The sequence below is a fragment of the Oreochromis niloticus genome, linkage group LG20 (assembly GCF_001858045.2).
Source record: "Oreochromis niloticus isolate F11D_XX linkage group LG20, O_niloticus_UMD_NMBU, whole genome shotgun sequence".
Taxonomy (NCBI): domain Eukaryota; kingdom Metazoa; phylum Chordata; class Actinopteri; order Cichliformes; family Cichlidae; genus Oreochromis; species Oreochromis niloticus.
In genome coordinates, this window is record NC_031984.2 from 16910045 (window position 1) to 16930343 (window position 20299).

At 39.3% G+C, this 20299-nt stretch overlaps 1 protein-coding gene across 2 annotated transcripts in view; it reads right to left on the reverse strand.

The window, feature by feature from the left end:
- LOC100706185 (deoxynucleoside triphosphate triphosphohydrolase SAMHD1-like) overlaps positions 1 to 1772 on the reverse strand; it is a 53114-nt gene extending 51342 nt beyond the window's left edge. For both annotated transcript variants that reach the window (XM_019350226.2, XM_019350227.2), the window contains exon 1: positions 1683 to 1772. In XM_019350226.2, the coding sequence (XP_019205771.1) occupies positions 1683 to 1691 (9 nt within the window). In that variant the 5' untranslated portion in view covers positions 1692 to 1772. The remainder of the gene's footprint in view (positions 1 to 1682) is intronic.
- Between the last annotated feature and the right edge of the window lie 18527 nt (positions 1773 to 20299).

Here is a 20299-nt window from a genome sequence, read left to right on the forward strand (position 1 = left end):
TTATTATACTAGACTATCAGTAATCATAATTAACATGTTTTGGAGAAATCTCTATAGAAATAAGGAATGGAAAACAAAGAGATTGTAAACGACAACAAGCTGTGACTAAAATGAACAATGTGCTTCTGTTATGAGGTTGTTTCACTTAATAATTGTCAGGCGTCGCTTGGGTGGATGTGAAGAAGAGAGAACCCAAACACAAGAGTCACAGGCTGATTGAAGATGAGAATGGTGTTTACTGTGAGGAACGGATGAATACAACATGAGAAGTATAGCTGACTGACTGGAAAGACTGGCTGAACTGAACTGAAGCACACATGCAGCGAAGATGGTGACAAAACAATGAACAGGAGGAAACTAAGGACTTAAATACACAGACTGATGAGGATGATTAGAGACCAGTGAGTACACAGCTCAACCTAATCTGACTAATAACACATAGGAAGTAGAACTGGAACATAGTGCACATAGACCGAGGCCAAAATAATGAAAAAAACTGAAAACACTGGGTCAATGACCAGGAACCCTGACAGTAATTCAGTGCAATGCATAACAAACCAGTTGCTACTATGTCTATTGTGATACCCACACAGCAGCAGGCCAGAGAAGTAGAGATGATCAGAAAATGTGCATCTTCAGGGTCGAGTCATCTACATAACATGTCCTTTGTAGGTCTCAGAAATTAAAAAAATACTTAAAATTCAAATGTGGGGAGTCTGTCTCTTGAGCACCAGATTATGTTAGCATGTTATTTGAAGATGTCACTCAGATTTTCTGTAAAAAGGAATTCACTTCAAGATATAATTATGTCTGGAGCCTAGAAGATCTGAAGCAACCAATGCCATCAGTCAGCTGTGTTTGATCTCTTTTTAGCCAATGAACTACAGTCATAAATCGTTAAGGGAGGTGGTGAGAGAGTCTGGATCCACAACTCTGTGGATCCAGAAGCTGTACCAAAAAGAACAATTATGCAGTTTTCTATGATGTGTGCAGTTAACATGATATTTAATTTTTTGAAATAGTGTTTTGTAAAAATTCATTTTCTTGCTAAATGTGAAGACTTTGTGCATTGTTGCAATAATGAGCTGAAATAGCTTTTTTTTTTGTTTTTTTTGTTTGTTTGTTTGTTTGTTTCCATTGACTTTGAGCTATTTGACTTATAGTGGCTGATTGTTTAAAGTTGACCATTGATTTTTGTTTCATAATAAAGTTGAAAAAATAATGATGATTTGTTCAGTGCAGGAACCATAAATTCATCTTTTTGGTACTCTGCTTTTTTTCTGTTTTAAAATCTTAATATTTTTTTTAACAATGTTTGACATTATATCAAATCAAAAACTCAACGAAAGACAAAATAAAACTATTAATAAAATAACAACATCAAATGCACAAATCCCAACACTAACTTACAAAGTAAAGATGCAGTGAACAACAAAATGAAATACGAGGGAAATTATGAGGGAAACATTTTGCCAAATATACTTAACATTATACCTGCTTTTTTTTTTTTTCTTCTTTTTTTTTTTTATTTAAACTTTTTGCTTTCTTAATGGAAATTGATCAATAACATGTTATACTCATAAGATCAACCATTTTAATACATAATCACCTGTAATAACTGCCATTTAAAACCCTAAACTGAAGTATCTTACATGTAGTAGTGTTACGTGTTTGTTAATTACCTTGGACATGACGATGAACTTCAGTTCAGAAAAAGATGTCTCTGTTACTGTGTTACTGATGTCAAGTACTGACTGCTATGCACTTCAAGCTCTCCTCCTTATAATAAGATGTATTTGGTGTTTAATCTCCGCCCCTGTGTTTTCTGTCTTTCTATTTGTGCACCTATGGGTGTGGTGCTTACATCACTGCTGCAATACCTGTGTAGACCATTTAGTGTGCTGTGTATTTAGAAACAGACTATTGCTTTCATATTTACAGTTAATAAAAACCACAGTAAGTCCATCAGTCACACTGAACCTTCTAGTGGGCCATATTTCTACTGTAGCCCAGTGAGACAAACCAAATCCATCCTTCCTCTCTAGCCTTCTAAACCTGATCAGGCATCAGCTTCTCTTACCATTTACTACCAACAGCAGTCGTTTGCCTATATTCCCCCATGTTAGTCAAAGTCATAGTCATAGAGATAAGACATAACGCTTTGTCATTGCACAGTCATACATAGTACAACAGTACAACAAAATTGGAAACTGTCCCGTGTCAGCACTATACACAACTCAACACAAGACAGCACAACACAGCAACTTAACTTAACTTAAAGTGGAATTTTTAAAGGTGCAACGCAAGGTGTAATGCAAAAGAAATAACTTAATAAATAAAAGGAATGAGTGTGTGTTTATTGCACATTGTTATTGTTACTCAATTCACCAGATTCCCCTTGTTTCCTTTTCTCACCTTTGATTGGGTGTGGTGCTTGCCCTTAATTGCACTCACCTGTCACACGTTATATAATTGCACTCACCTACAGCTCGCGCTTTCTTCACTCCCACATGGGGTGGCAGCTGAGGTGAGTTTTTGTTTGGGTCTCCTGAGTTCATGTATTATTTAAAGTTAATGAGTATCTGTGTCCGAATTCAGGGGAAGGACGCTCCAAAGTACGTATTTTGAGGCAATGACGTCACAGCGACGCGACGAAGGCTGTCCGAATTTAAAAAGTTCTCAAAATATGACGACAAATGCGTCCTACTTTTCCCCAAATTTTAAGGATGGGTCGGATCTATCCTTTGTGTCCTACCATATCCCAGGATTCATTGCGGGCCATACCAGAGATTTTTTTTTCTGATAACGATGGTGGTCGAAGCGGGAGAGGAAACACTTTCAAATGTAAGTATATGAAAATTGTCATAGCGGCTGTGTTGTTAAGCTATGGGCATCTGCATTTTAAAAAAAAAATTCAAATAACCCTAAACTAGCTTGTATGGTGGATCCTGCGGTTTGTCATGTATTGCCGCTTACATACAGCTAATTTTGATTTTTCCGAATTAATCTTTATGTTGATATGTTGTGGGGAACAAAGACCAAGCGGCTCATTCATTTTTATTTGTTTACTGTCATTTTTGACTTCCTCTTGGATTGCAAGTATCCAGGGTCAGGAGAGGGGGTCAGTGGGAAGCCCACTGCTGCTACTTGGCCCTAGTTTGCCCTCATGGATTAGGTGATAGGACAGATGCCCTCCATTAGGCCTCCTGTCCTAATTTCCTCTCTCCCTGAGGACACTCCAGGGCAAAACACAGCAGTGGGTGACCAAAACGAAAGCGATGAGGAACCACCCCCCACCCTTTATTACAGTAGAACAGTAATAAATTTAGAATCTAGTCAAATCTCAATTCTTCAGCTTTTATTCAAAGCCATCCACAACAGGGAAAAAGAGGAAAAGAGACAGGAATGATGAACTGTGTGAGGAATTGAGGTGTTTATTTTTCTGCCATTTTTATTATTTAATTTTATTATTTCTAGTTTCATTATTTTGTTATTGCTATTGCATCATAATCATATAACAAGCATTTGCATTGACGCATTTATTAATAGTGATATTGCATTTAGATGTTTAAACACATTGGCACCCAATTAAGTTTTTATTACAGGTGCAGTTATAACCACTTTAAACTGTTGAGTTGGATTTATAATCTTAAATGTTTATATGCAGACTGCAGTGTGAAAGAGTAACTCTGTGCCAAAATAAGACAGGAAGTTACATGTTTTTTGAAGTTACATGCTTTGCAGGAAGTGAAACCAGAGTCTGAGTGAAAGTTATTCTGAGGAGCTAGTCGGCAGGTGAAATGGGGTGCGATTGTGGTTAGCGCGCACACACACACACACACACACACACACACACACACACACACACACACACACACACAGACAGAGCGGGATCATTTATAGGGGAAAGTTTAAATTGTTTTGCTTGGGGTTGCTTTTAGACTATATTAGGAGGAGCGAACATATTGGCAACTTTTGAAACCTTTGGAACTTCTGTTATGAAAATGATTATAATCATTTATACATAATTGCATTTTGTGCTTATTAAAGAGCTGTCGCTCCTTGGTCAAGTGAGGGTCAAAAACTTTTGGTTGGCGTTATGACCAGCCAATCTACTGTGAGTTTGACTGGAGCTGTGGAAGGATCGCAACACACGCTTACAAGACATGTATATCAGGTTATTTTTATGATCTTTTATTTGTTTACATTCTTTGATTAAGTTTTAAGTAGTACCATTTAAGTAAGACATTTATTCAATATATTACACATCAGTTTCAGTTGTGTATGTGCTGGCCTTTGTCTGGGGAGGAGGTGAGACAAAGTGCAGCTGCGGTGATGACATAACCACACACACACATACACATAGTAGTAGGCCCATTTTGTGGTAAAGAGTTCAGATTTAATTCTGCTATAACTGTAAGAGTGCCGGCATACGCGACCGAGCTGTTTCAGGAAACCGATCTGCTGGTTCCAGCGAGAAGCGACAGCGGTGTGGGGGAAAACATCTGCATGGAGGTGAAGACGCGATGTTCTTTTAATTGTGTCACAAGTTGTCAAACAGAACATTTGTGGTTTTGTGATGACGCAATGAGGGGGCGTCACTAAATATACTCTGATGCATATAAAACTGTAGTTTGATGTTCGGAGGATGAGATTGTGGGGCTCTCTGCTTACAGAGTCAGCTCATTCTCCCACGCGTGTCTTTTCATTAAAAATCATCGTCTTTACCTTTTGGACCAGTGTGGTTACTTGCATTCCGCCTGTATTTACTTCCCTATATTTTTGAACCTTAACAACTGCTAGACCTCATCAGAGAGGACATGAGGCAGCAAAGAGGCTGAGGAGAGCGCAGGAGAGCAGGGAGAGGATGGACAGACTGTTTTCACTTCTTAAAAGATTAGTTCCAAAATGAGTTATGCATTAAGATATTTATTTATTTGAATATATTTGTTACATTGTTACATGTGTTGTGTTAGTTTAAAGGTTTTGTGTTATTAATAAATTGATTCAAACAAACAGTAATTGTCACTGAACTCAATTTGATTTACAGGCATTTATAACATGTATGAACATAATGCTAACTTTAAACAATATTGCATGGCTATTTATTTGATAGCAATAAAGTAAATAACAATAACAATTAAACAAGAATATTTCAAATAATCAGTATGTAAAGATGAAAAACAATATTTACAATTGTTCACACAGGATTAACCTGAGTGACCTGTTCCTGGACGGTTTCTTTAACAACTGTAATAGATTACAGGAAGTCTCTGGCAGTGTTGCTGAAACTGCCAAAGCAAAATCAGACATGGATGGGTGCTCGAACTGAGACCTGCGGTTTGTCTTTTCTGGTCAGCGAGTGGATCACACAGGGTGGTCTGCAAAGACCTTTAGGATGCTTCCTCCCACTGTTCACTGCATTGTCCATCCACAGGGTTTGCAGGGCTGGCTCAATCGACAGCTGCCACACCACTAAGATGTTTACAGAAATATGCAAGCAGGAGATGGTGGATGCTATATTATAATATAGTATAATACTTGTAACTCTGTAGCAGACAACAATTTGATAAAGTGCTATGTAAAAACAAACAAACAAAAGACTAGATTGTATAAGTTTCAAAGATATTTAGTTTAAATATTTTATATAATACAGTACATGTGTAAGAATGACTGGTGTTGTGCCAAAAAATGATCGTCTGCCAAAAACTGATTTCTGGTTTTTTTTATCTGAACTGATTGCTTGTATTTAAACTGCTATAAATAACTTGTTGGTCTATAATACGTGAAACATATGTCAAATGTGTCCCTCATTAATGATATCAAGTCACCTTGAGCCACCGGCAACATTCCTGTAACAAAGTAGAAGCTGCAATCAGTTTTTGGCAGTGACTTTTATATATCCTTTATTTATCAAGCTCAAAAAGAAGAGTAATCTGGCCAAGAGGACAGCAGACAGTGCAACAAATATATCAATTGTACCTACATTATTACCAGAGTTATAAAGATACTTGAAAAACAGGTAATTATTATATATATGAAACCCCTTTGTAAACCATGTTCACCGAAGTCTATTTACCAACATACATAAAGATATTACAGACGGAAACCTTCGAAATCAGTTTTGGCAGGCGAACACTTCTTAGGCACAACACCAGCAATAATTCAATTATCCGTGTAATTGGCTAAGTAATTCCAAAATGCGTGTAGATTAAAGGAAATTATTTTACCTGGATATGATTGTCTCTGATGAGCCTAAGGTACAAAACATGCGGGCGACGATGATAAGGCTTTTCTAGCTCCTTGAGAATTAAAAATGTACAAGAAAAGGAGCAACATTTCTGGGTCCATTTTAAAGTTTTCGCGCTGTGGCACTAGGGGACGGAAAAACATGAAAGTAAGGGTGGACTTGAAGGCTAGAAGGCTGTCCACAGCCCATCTGTTATGTTGTATACTCATTGTTTGTTCAATAAAGTTTCTATGGAGAAAAAACAGGGGGCTGTTCACAGCCGCTCACTTCCTGACTACCCGTCCGTCGAAGGACACTACCTACGTGATGTAGGTAGGTAGGATCCTTATGAGAATCCTTCCCCTGAATTCGGACACAGCAAGTGACTTAAATCATACTTTGTTTTGTTTCAGAGTTAGCAGTCCATATGTGTCCTTTAATACTGATTATTCAAATAAAACGAGAAACCTGCAAGTGATTGATGACTGTTCATTCTCATTCTGACCGGATGAGCCCATGATGGTAACAAGCTCCAACTAACTCTGAACAACCTCCTCCTTAACAGTTATTGCTGTTGACCATGTGTGCCATGGTGCAGGAGAACCATACACAGATGCAGTATGTCAGCACACTTTCAATGGAGCAACGGTAGAAGACGATCAGCTGCTCCGTCTTCAGGTCCATTTTTCTGAGGATTCTCAAAAAGTGGAGATGCCGTTGGGCCGCCTTTAAAACCGCCGACGTGTTTGAGCTCCATTGGAGGTCTGTGTCTATGTGCACACCCAGAAACTTGAAACTGGACACCCTTCCCACGCACTCTTCGTTGATGCTGACAGGCTGCAGCACAGGCTTCCTCCTGCTGAATACACCAGCTCTTTTGTCTTGGTGATATTGAGGTCCAGGTTGTTGCCTGCACAGCACTCTGAGAGCAAGTCTCTGATCCAACAGCAGGTGGTAGAAAGAAGTCCGATATCCAGGAGTTTTACTATTAGTCTGTCCAGGAGTATTGTATTAAAAGCAGAGCTAAAGTCAACAAAGAGCACCCTTCCATAATGCCCCCGCTGTTCCAGGTGAGAGATGGTGGTGTGGAGCGTTGTAACAATGGCGTCTTCAGTTGGTCTGTTAGCTCTGTATGCGAACTGGAGCCGGTCGAGTGTGGGTGGCAGGTAGGAAATGATGTGACGTCAGACCAGTTTCTCAAAATACTTCATTATAACAGGTGTTAGAGCAACTGGTCGGTAGTCATTGAGGCTGCTAATTGTGGTACGCTTAGGCAGTGTGACAACTGTGGCCGAATTTAGGCATGGCGGGATGCAGGACTAGGACAGTGAAGCATTGAAGATCTTAGTGAAGACCCCAGCCGGCTGGTCTGCACATTCTTTTAGAAACCCATCTGGACCAGCAGCCTTCCTAGGGTTCACTGCCCTCAGTGTGCGCCTCATCTCATATTCCTGCACCATGAAGCTTGGGCTGCAGCTGCTGTCCAATGTTTTAGCTGCTGCTACTGCCTCTGGTCCCCTCACCTCAAAGGGTGCAAACAAGTGGTTCAGCTCCTCCACAAGCACTGCGTTGCCCTCCGTCAATGTGGTATTGCCAGGCTTGTAGTTAAGTGCTGAACTCCCTGCCATACCTGTTGTGGGATTATAATATTATCTTATGCCATGTTATACCCCTAATTAAAGATGGTGAAAATATTATGCAGTTTTAGTTTGCATTATTCTCCTGAATTAGAAGAAAGTGATAATTATTACACTGGTTAAACTGATTTGTATTACATTGGACTGCTGATTTATTGTGAATGGATGGTATTGTTTTACGATGCACTATACTGCTGAGTTAAGAAGAGAATATTGTGTGCAGAGAGTCAGGGCCTTTCTGTTCTGATAGCAGAGGAGACAGAGCACATTCCACAGGAGCTTCACCCCCACCACCTTGTTGGAAGCAGATAAACAGGGTGCCAAGGCCATAAGTCAGGCTCGCTAGGAGTTAGAAAGAATGTGAATGTTTAGGCTTTTATGACTAGGTGGGGGCCACTAGAAGCTATAAGAGTTTGAGCAATGCTCCACCATTTTGAGATTTACAGCTGATGTTGCAGCATACATCTCCCACGTGCGTGTGTTCATTAAAAATCATTGTTTGACCGACTCCTCTGGACCATTGTTTTTGTGCCCGTCCTCAATATCTGAACCCGCAACACTGTCATGAGTTGTTATTGCTGAAGTGGTCTTCTAGCGGCGTCAGGTTGCTTCAGCAGGACCTGGACCTCTTTTATCATGCAAGGTTTCTGGTTGCAATACACCCGGATACTTTTGTCCACATTGACACTGTTGACACAGAAGTTAATATATGAGAGCACTGATGTTGTGTGCTCTTTGGGGTCCTGGTGTTCAAACACACTCCAGTCTGTTTTCAAAACAGTCCTGCAGCTGATGTGATGCACCTTCTGGCCAGGTTTTCAGTCTTTGTCGCTGGGGGGGCTCTCCTCCTAACGGAATTGTATGCAGGGATCACCAACATGGACATGTGGTCTGACATGTCCAACCTAGATGTGGTAGAGGAGTTGCTCTATAGCCTTTTTGGATGTTGCTGTAGGCTTTATCCAGTGTGTTTTTCCACCTTTTTTGCACATTTAATATGCTGTTCAAATCTGGGGAATACTGACCTTAAGTCAGCATGGTTGAATTCCTCAGCTATGATGTGCACTGTCAGGATAGGAGTTCTGCTGACGACTTATTGCCTTGTGCAGCTCATCCATGGCTGAGTTAGTATTAGCATCAGGTGGTACATACATGGCTGTTACCATTAAGGCAATAAACTTGCAAGGTAAATGGTAAATGGCCTGTATTTGTATAGCGCTTTACTTAGTCCCCTAGGGACCCCAAAGTGCTCTACACTACATTCTGTCATTCACCCATTGGTGATGGCAAGCTACATTGTAGCCACAGCTGCCCTGGGGCAGACTGACAGAAGCAAGGCTGCCATATCGCACCTTCTGACCACCACCAGTAGGCAACGGGTGAAGTGTCTTGCCCAAGGACACAACGACCGAGACTGTCCGAGCCGGGGTTCGAACCGGTAACCTTCCTATTACAAAACGAACTGCCAACTCTTGAGCCACGATCGCCCCGTAGGTATATAGATGGGTCTGTATTTCACAGTCAACTAGTGCAAATCCGGGGAACAGTGGCTGTCTACAGTCTTTGTGTTTTTGAACCAGCTGTCATTGATGTAGATGCATAAACCCCCCTCCTTTTATCTTACCAGAGAGGCCGTTCCTGTCGTGACAGCAGACCGTGCGGCATGCTAATTCAATAGCCGAGTCTGGAATTGATGGTTGCAGTCAAGTTTCTGAGTAGTATAATGCTGCTCTCCCGTATACACTTGTTGACTTCAGCCTGTAATCTCAGTTCGTCGATTTTGTTGTTTATGGACCTGACGTTGGAGAGGAAAATACTCTGAAGTGGTGGCTTAAATGGTTTTCTTTAGCCATGCTATGGAGCTGGCCCTGCAGCCATGCTTCTGTCTCCTTTGTTTATCTTTCCTCTTTGGCTTGCCGCACAGAGACCCTGGAGTTCTTATTATGTCCTCTGGAATTCTGTGGAAGTGGTGATAGTCCGACGTAATGCTCCTTGCACAGCGTAATCCAAAACTCAGAAGGTCCTGACAACTGTAAGTAGACTCTAGTTGATATATAGTAGTAAAAAACACATACACCCACACATATACACGTAGAAAATATAAAAAAACAGGACCGAACGTGAGGAGCAGTGAGCAGCTGCAACTATGCGCCCCTCCATCTTTAACATAGTCAAAGTCATAGTCAAAGTTAGTCTTGTCTTAGCTGTTGAGTTTAGTTTTTCTGTATTTATGAGTTAATGTACAGTATGTGTAGTCCTCCTCTCGCTTTTGGTTTTGATTCTTGTATCTGCCCAAATAAAGGCTCACCTTTCATTTACCTTCAGTTCAGTTCTCTCATGCGCTGCCTCCATCAGCTGCTAAGCACTCAGTGGAGCTCATCCAGTGGCCTGGGCGAGCTACCGTAGGGCAAGAGACAGGGTACACTTTGGTAAGGACGCCAGTCTGTCGCAGGGCCAACACATGGAGAAAGACAACTATTCGCACTCAGATTCACACCCACATTCACACCTATGGGCAATTTAGAATGACCAATTGACCTAACCCCACTAACTGCATTTCTTTGGACTGTGGGAAGAAGCCAGAGTTCCCAGAGAGAACCCACGCAAACACGGGCAGGACATGTAAACTCCACACAAAGGATACAGCCAGGTGATGGCCCTTCTTGCTGTGAGGCAACAGTGTTATTCACCGTGCCAACATGCTGCCTACTACAGAACATGTTCATCTTGATCATATTCGAAAGAATTCATGCTAAGAATTAAGACTATTTATGGATGTAATATTGTTCTGACACTGAATCTTTATTTTATGATTTTGACTTTTGACTTGATTTTGACATAACTTGTTTCTAAAGTTGTTTCTGTTCATGCCATTATGCGTTCACTTGAGAATAAATTAAGCAATTTAAAATGGTATGTTTTAAAACATTTCCAATGTTGCTCTCCAATTTTAACAGTCCCATAGAGGAAGTGCTGAAATTCTTAATTAAGAATGAATATGTCAAAGTACAAAACTATTACAGTCAGCAAAATAATTAGATGGTGTCAGAGAGAGGAAATGGGCATCATATGTCTTGGATCCATGTTATCATTTAACCAAAAACAAGTGAAAACATGAGGCACTGAGTATCTGACTTCGGAGAACAGCCCTACCTGATTCTGTGAAATGATTTGTCACTCGGTGTCACTGACCTTCCCTCTTGTTTTAACCAAAAACAAGTAAAAATGTGAGTCACTGAGTATCTGATTATGGAACAACTTCAGACAACAGCCCTACCCGATTCTCTGAAATTATTTGCAATGTAAACAAAACCTATTTAGAAATTAATGTGTGTTTTAAGAGGAACATTTTCCTAACAAACATAACCTTTGCAGGCCCACACAAAACAAAACACACAGTTTTACAGTGATATCATTACATAGGTATTTGTAGGACTTTCTAAAATGCTGCATAAGCATGTGTTTTTCCTTTATTTTGACCTGTGTGAAACAACGGGGTAAAAACACCTTGTGTCTAAGAAGCACGTTTTGTAGTCCATTTTCTGTTTCAGTTCCCAGGGCAATTCTTCAAGGTAAAGGAAAAGGCATTAGGAATAGTAGATAGAGGGGAACCTCTGGAGCTCAGCAAAGGACTTTTCTAGATTGATAAGAACACACTCTGAGGATCAGATTAAACCAAAATGCAGGGACTTACTTAAACCCAGAAGAAAATTGAATTGCAAACACGAACAAGAACAAAATACTAGAAAAAGAGATGAGGGATAAGAGTTTCATGTTTAAAAAAATACTGTATACTTTTTTTTTCTTTTTTTTTTTAGATTTTTAAACTTCAAAATGGATCAGTTTGACATCCCTACCTATTCATGTATTGCAATAAATTACTGCTAACCAGCTTTAATCCAAGTCTGCTGTTTGAAGATGCAACTGAGGCCTAAGCGCTTCGCATCATTGCTGGTCAGGCCTGTTAAGTTAAATGATGCAGCGTAATTTACACTATAACCAAAAGGCAACAGTTAATTGCAAAATAATGTATGTGTTTGGTGCGACAAAACTGACAAGTTAGGATACTTATTTTATTAGGCAACACTGTGATGTGACACTTTTAACAGTACTTTGATACAAGTCATGGCTAAACGCAAAAGGGTCACCTGAATGCTCACATCACACATAAATATTGTATTTCCTGCTATGGAGAAAGTGGGAGCTGAGAACTGTTCAGCAACTCAATTTGGTGCTGTTAGCTCATATAATTCAAGCGTGTATGAAAATATATTCTGATTTTGTTCATTCCAACAGATTCAGAAGATTTTTTTTTATCACCCAGAATATGAAAAACAATAGGTAGTAAAGTTGCTATACAATTGTTGTCTGATTTAAGTTGACAATCTTCTGCAGCATTTCCACTGTGGAAAATAGTGACAACTAATGTTAATAAAACACGTTAACTAGTTTCCTGGTTTCTGTGATCTAGCTAGGCTAGCAATCAGGTTTCTTGAAGGAATAACCATAAAAATACACCATCAGGAGAATAAACCAGACTTTTTCCACTGAATGATCCAAGGTGTACGCTCGGAGGTAGGCGAACAATATGAGAACAGTTCCACCAAGGCTTGCAATTCTGGAAAAGTATATGGGACAAGGAGGAAACACATAACAGCAATGTTCAATGTTTAGTGGATCTAAGAGAAGACCACAGCAACCTCACTGAACAAGATCCAGTAAACATCACAGTGGCAGACATCTAAGAAAGAGTCTCCAGTATGAAGAGCTGGACCTGATTCACGCTTACTGGCTAATGAAGCAAACTGTATTTCACAAGCGCCTGGCACAAATGCAACGCAAGACATCTTTGTACTTCTTACTGTCAGTAACTCATCTTTGATTTGGATACATTAATGAAAAACAATAACTGCCCATATGGAAAAGAAATAGAAAAAACTTATAAAAGACTTGCATAAGACCCTATAAACACCATAGGAATCAACAAGATAACCTTAGATTTCATTCAACTTAGTTGTAGTACAGTGCAAAGTGTGTTAAACATTATAGCTCAAGTTACAATTGTTTCTAGACCATTTTGCTTGGAAAATGGAACAAATACACACACCCATTTACCTGGAAGACACTCACCTTTTATCAGTGTTTGCACAGTGCACCTTATGATCGTGCACTTCTGTGTCTCTCTTCCTTTTTGTTATCTGCCTCTCTGTTTGTGTTGCCAAGGGTTTGGTGCTCCTCCCAGCTACCTGTTTGCACACCTGCCATCAATCATGACATCAGTGCTGTTATACTGCTGTCCACACAATGTATTTACATTTTCGTAAACAAAGGTTCAGAATTATTTTTAACTATCATACTATCAGTGTGACTTCAATTTTGAATGAATCCACCAAAGTGTCACCAGCAAAGCACCCCAACACCTTCACACCTGCTCCTCAATGCTTCACAGTGGGAAACATGCATGTAGGGACCATCCGTTCACCGTTTCTGCGTTGTACAAAGACACTGCAGGTGGAACCAAAGATCTCAAAATTTGGACTCATCAGACCAAAGCAAAGATTACTCGTCTAGTATCCATTCATTGTGTTTCTTGGCTGAAACAAAACTCTTCTGCTTGTTGTTTTTTCTTAGTAGTGGTTTCTTAGCAGCTATTTGACCATAAAGGCCTGATTTTTGAAGTTGATGAGCCAGTTTCATTGTAGTGCTTGATGGTTTTTGCAACTGCACTTAGGGACTCATTTAACGTTTTTAAAATTTTCCGGATTGACTGACCTTCAGTTCTTAAAGTAATGATGCACTGTCATTTTTTTTTTACTTAGCTGGTAGATTCTTACCATCACCCAGAACATTAAAAAAAGAGGCAGTGTAAACTAACTGTCCAATTGGTATCCGGTTTAAGGTAACAATCTTTTGCAGCCTTTCTACTTTAGATAAAAGGAAAGGACATTTTGACGTTACCATGTGTTAACTAGCAAGCTAAAAATGGCTTCTGTCATCTGTATCCCAGCTGTCAGTCAGAAGCAGTAAACAGAACAGGGCAGCTACATCATGTAAGAACTTGAAAACTGAGACTGAGAATTTCATTGTGTTGAATTACAGAGAGACAGAGACAGGTGAGGTGTTGCATTTCAATCCTCTTATCAGGCAGCAGCTGGTTAAACAGAAGTGTTGAAAATCTTTTATGTTGTAAGGAAGAGGACTCTTGCTACAATTATTTATAACTTTTATAGAACGCTAGGAGCATTGTTGCACTTGATTAAAAGCACCTTATCTAGCACTTTATTTAGCATTACACCTTGAGCATAGATTTGCACATGAAGAACATTAGCATAGACAAGTTTAATTATTTATTGAATATTTATTGCGTATTTTAAAATCAGTAGGTAGCCTTTTGGTGCCAGGTCCTGGAGAGCTGGGGCAAATGTGTGTGAAAAATCTAGAAAAAGTGGTGCAAAAAAAGTGACTATGGGATGTGATTACTCACCTTTCTTTCCTGTGTCCTCTCCAGGGTGTTTGGGCAAATATTTCCTTGGGGGTCCAGAGACCAGATAAAGTAAAATAAAATAACTACAGTGTTTTCATTATTCATTAAATCTTCGTTGTTTAAAACTATTTTGGAGCTGTGGGAGCAACCATGTTTTTTTGCATACAATGCATTCTGGGATGATGACGTATATGGTTGTTGGCAGTACGGGCGCTTTCGTTCAGCTAACCTGTTGTTGCAGAAGACGAACTACCATGCCGCATTGTGCAGCTTTTGGTTGTAATGTCCAGTCAAAGGGCAACAAAGGAACAGATGTAAGTCAGCTTTCGTCATGAAAAAAAAAAGAAGAAGAAAGTAATTGGAAGATGCTTGCGGTCGAATACAACTCCCAAAAGACCCACGGCTGTGCTCTTGCCATTTTAGCCCTGAGGCATTTAATTGACCACAGTTGCTAAAAGAGCTCACAGATGCATCTGGCTATAAGCAAAGACTAAAACCAAATGCAGTCCCAACAATTTTTCCCCATAAGGAGACCATGCATCTGTGAAAAGCGAGTGAAAACCACGCTAAGAAACACATAAGACATTAGACACTAAACAGTTTCCTGGATGAACAACAACTCACTTCTGCAGCATATTCGTGGATGATGATGACAACTCAGACACTGTGTCAGTTATGGAGGAGACAAACAATGAAGCAGTTGAAGCTACTAAAGTATCTGTAAGTGTTCAGTGTTCATCAAGTAAAACAGATACATCAACCCAGACTGAGATAAGTAAGTCAGATGTAGCGGTACAATGGCAATCTGATGTGCACTTTCCAGTCTCAACGGACCACACCTCTAAAGGTAGACAGGAGACTGAACTGGACAAACAAGTAGACATGGATGATGGTAACTCCCAGGATTTGTTCATTTCATATGATGAATCTAGTGAACCAAAGTCACTGTGCAGTCAGTATGACCCTGAATTCATTCTAAGTTCTTCTGATTTGTCTCAAAGCACTCTGAATCTCAGACTTCAAATACTGCACATACAAACATAAGACCTTTTCTAGTTTACGAGCAACAGTTAAAACAATTACTTAAGCACTGTATGAAGTGTGGCTCCCTGATTGTACAAGAAGAAATCAAAGAGCTTCAAAATGAAGGATCACAGTTGACTCACGAGCTCACATGTGATAACAGTTGTAGTTACAGATGGTAGTCTCAGCTTACTTTGAGTGGCAATAAAGGACAAGGAAACCTGCTTTTAACAGAATCCGTTTTTTTAGTGCCATTCATTTTGCTAAATTTGAGCGCTTTTGTAGTAACCTGAACCTTAAAAAAATAATTGAAGATACATACGCCTCATTAAGAAAGAACTTTGTGCTTCCTATCCTTAAGAAAATGTGGATAAAAGAGCAAAATAGTGAGCTAACTACCATGAAATCACAAGACGTTGTGCTCTATGGAGATGACAGGTGTGATCCTCCTGGACACTCAGCCAAATACTGCATATACACCTTTTTAGATGCACAAAGTACAAAAATTTGTGGACTTCAATTAGTAAGTGTCACCCAAGTTTCAAACTGTAATGCCATGGAAATCAAAGGATTTAAAGAAGCTCTCAAAACCATAGAGGAACATAAAGTGAAGGTCTCAACCATTTCCACTGACAGACATCCTCAAATTGTAAAAGAAATGAGGGTCAGCAATCCCGAAAAGCTTCACGAATTTGATCCCTGGCATGTGACTAAAGGAGTGTCCAAAGAACTGGCAGCTGAATCTAAGAGAAAGGTTTGTGAAGGTCTGGGAGCTTGGATCCATCCATCATCAATCATCTGTGGTGAAGCACACAAACTTGTGAGGGTGATGCTTTGCTTTTGAAGGAGAAATTGATATCAGTAATACACCATGTAACCATCCGACACGACTGGCCAGGGAACAGACATTATCACCAATGTGCCCATAACCCCCTTGATGACACAGTCCAGAGATGCACTCGTGCAGATTGTGACAGACAAGCGGCCTTTGAAAGACCTTGATCATCTGACAAAGTGCATTCACACAAAAACACTAGACAAAGATTTACTTTTTTCACTTATATAGTCTCTAATCTTATATTGGCAAGATATACCTGATATTCTTGATTTCAAATTTGTTTCAGGTATATCACTCCATGTACCTCAAATACCTCCCTAAGAGAACACATTTTGGATATGATGTGATGATCCACGCCTCCATGCTTGCTGCCCTGGATCATAACAACAATGTAAACAAGGAACAGGTATGTAAACTGTAATAACTTTCTTAAGATTGTAAGCACATTATGCTTGAGGTGGGTACTATGACAATAAAGAATCAAATTGAGATATGAAGTTATCACAATCTGCTAATCTGGGAAGATGTTTGAATTGTGCTACAGTGAATTCTTTGTGCTCTGCTCGTTCCTGTAAACTAAACTAGTTTACAGTTTAGTTTACAGTTTACAACTAAACAACTAAAATGGTGTTGAAAACAAAATTGTGATATTATATTTTTGCCTTATCGCTCACCCCTATGTTACGCTGGGAATTTTGTATCAATTATATATTTTCTTATTTATGCTTTTGAACAGGCTGTTTGTCAAGATGGGGAAAGTGTTAGCGAACCAAAGTTCAAAATTTCATGGAGCAAAGTCCACAAGACACAGCCAGACCAGTGACTGCTGGAAAAGACTATACATGGCAGCTATGATGACAGATGTTCTCTCTGCTGTGTTGGATTCAACCCAAGACATGGACATGAGAGTGAACGTGACACACTCCACAAGAAAGACTACCCAGATAACAAATTAGTTTTCAAACACAACAGTTTTCACGTTTCAAGTAGCTGCATCATTACAAATAAAAAGATGTACTCTCAACTTAAGTTCAAATGTCACTAACATTTATTTTAGTGACATTTCAGCAGTGACAACAGTGACATAACATGCATAAACAAACAATAACAGGTGGGTGGGCGATGGCTATAAAAGATCAAATTTTGATATGAAGGTGTTAGGATCTGCTAATTTGGCGAAATTGTTAAAATTGCTATAGTGCATTCAGTTTTGCTGTGCACTTCACCATCATTTTTATTGTAACAATGCCAGTGTTCATATTAACACGTATACTTTGTTGTTACCAAACCTTTGGTTTGTTATTAAATCTTGTCAAGCTATTAATTACATAAATTACGTGGTAGAACAAGACAGTAAGAATGTAAACTATATGTAATAAAATCTCTCCACGGCTCATCTACCTGAAACCTGTATATATGCTACTTGGTTCTGGATAGGCTGTCCTTATTTTGTTCACTGGTCATGATGGGATGACTCTACATACTCTTTTCCCTAGCCAGCCATGCATCCACCAGGTAAACTGTCGATATGAAGCATAACTGTAAGATCTTAAAAAAAAGAATGAGCTATAGACTAGTCATTTATGCTTTTTGTCTTAACTGGTAAAACACAAACGTTAAGAAGTACATAGCTCAGTTTACTTAATTTTTTTTATAGTGTAGCAACGATATTAATTAACTTGCCTAGTGACCTGCTTATGACTTGGTAGACTAGTACTATACCGGTCATGAAGGCTAACAGGTGCTGCCCAAAGAACATGTGGAATAAGACATACGGCTTCAAAGTTCTGGTGCACTTTGTTGCATGGAGAATCTGTAAAAATAACAATATCGTAATTTCACTGTATAATAAAAATTAGAATTCTATTAATGTTTTTATCATGTGTTTATGCAATACCATGGATAGCTGCTGCCATAAAATTGAGCTCTTTACAACAAACGCTCTCAGTCGCTGTTGCCATAGGCAAGCAGTTGCCGCATAGACACCAGTAGTTTTCCCCCACTCTCCTGTCCTCGTGTGACAGATTGTTTTCATCTTCATCAAAATTAAGTACTGGTTGACTATTTTTATCCTTTCTCTCAGTTTGCTCTGGTTCAAACTGGAAAGGTTGAACAGAAGCCATTTCCAGTGCACTGCTAACTGTGAACTTGATGCGGTGCAACCATATGGCGTCATTGACGTACATTGAGAAGTAAATAACAATGGCGGCCTACTGGTAAGTCGGTTTTATATAAAATGTGCTCAAAAGGAAAACATTTGGTGTATGTTAATACCACATATATATCCCCCCCAAACAGATATTGGTTTGTTGCTTCAAGGCAACATTGTGCAACAAGGGTAGTCAAACACCAAGTTATTCTTTAATAAGTTTTTAGTACAACAAGGATGAACAAATACACAACAAATAAAAATAAAAAAGTATTAAAAAGAAATAAATGCAACAGGAAGATGCACGTGCGCGCGCGCGCGCACACACACACACACACACACACACGTTGTGTTTCCATCACTTCTGGGGACATTAACTTACATTCATTTCCTGGAGACTTATCCTGACCCTACCCAGCACAAGTCCGTGCCTGAACCTAACCCTAACCCTGACCTTATCCTAAACCTAACCTTATCCTAACCCTGACTCAAGTCTTCACCCTAAAATTTAATGATTTACCTAGCAATTTGTCTCCATAAAGTAGGCGAGATCTCACAATGTGAGTGTGTAAACAGATTTGTGTCCCCACAACAATAAGTAATACACGCACACACACAATTACTTTACCAACTGACCCCTGAGCTCCTAAGTGTCTCTCAAATCTGATTCAGGGATCCACTCCTCCACTTCACTGTCACTCCCTGAAAGCTCACTGTCCTCACTTTCTGAGGGAATGTCCCTAACTGCACATTCCCTTGGTTTCCTTCCATAAAATGTTTTTATGTCCACGTCCTGTAATTATCAGTAGATTATAAAGTAAAAAACATTGACTATGATCATATAAATGCACACAAACACATCTCTACACACATATACTAATGCATTATATTACTGGAAAAAAAGACTGCAAACTTAACAAAACAAGCAACTGCCCAAACAACCATAACTGACCTAAATATGAAATGACACACAATAATATAATGGGTATATAATGGCTGATCAGACCACTATGACACACGAGGGGTAACTAAACAAAACAAAATTGTAAACAAAAAGCAATGCAGTATAGTCTGGTTTGTTAATAAAGTAAACACCAAAGAAGGAAATCAAAACTACTAAACCCTAAATTCAAATATTTAATTAAGTACAACTACTTTGTTTTTAAATTAAAGAAAACACACATCCCCCCCCCTTCAGCAGGAAGTAGTGGTGCAGTCCAATTATCCCTCTTTGCATTTAGTGGTTTCAAACCCTGGCCACCACCTTTTGTGTGGCAACTCCCAGGTATGATGGCAGGTAAGAAGTAAAAGGAACAAAGGTTAGTCAAAAAAAATCAAAGTAATGAAGTGGTATGAATACAGAAGTAAACTAAATGTGCGTGCTTACAAATAGAACAAATGTATCCAAACCAATCAATAAACTTATTGGAAACTAAAGTGTGTTATTGTGTTTAAACAATGAATAAAAATATATAAGAGTTACCGCCTTTAGAGTGTGGCCATGGGTTTGGCCATCACAGCCAGAGATGTGCCTGGTAGCATTATTTGAGGAAAAAGAAAAACGTTTTTTTTTTTCTTCAAATAATGCTACCAGGCACAAAAAAAAATAAGTTGTTTTTTTTTTGAAGGGCCAGTGTGAGGCATGAAAATGTGATTTGTTGCCTCAGGGCAACGCTATACAGTAGAGAGATATTATTGAAAGCACAGTACATATTTTAACGCAAACATGTCTTAATAGCCAGGGTTCCTTTAAATGCATGCTCAACCATCCAGGTAAGTAAGACTCTGTTGTTTGTTCCCCCAGTACATCTCTGACTTGCTTACTGTTCACATCCTGAAGTGAACAGAACTGATTGGATCCCCGGTGTTGTAATTAAACTTTGTGCTTCCAGGAGATCACAGTGATTGACTGTGCAATGAATTTAGACTGTGCTCTGCT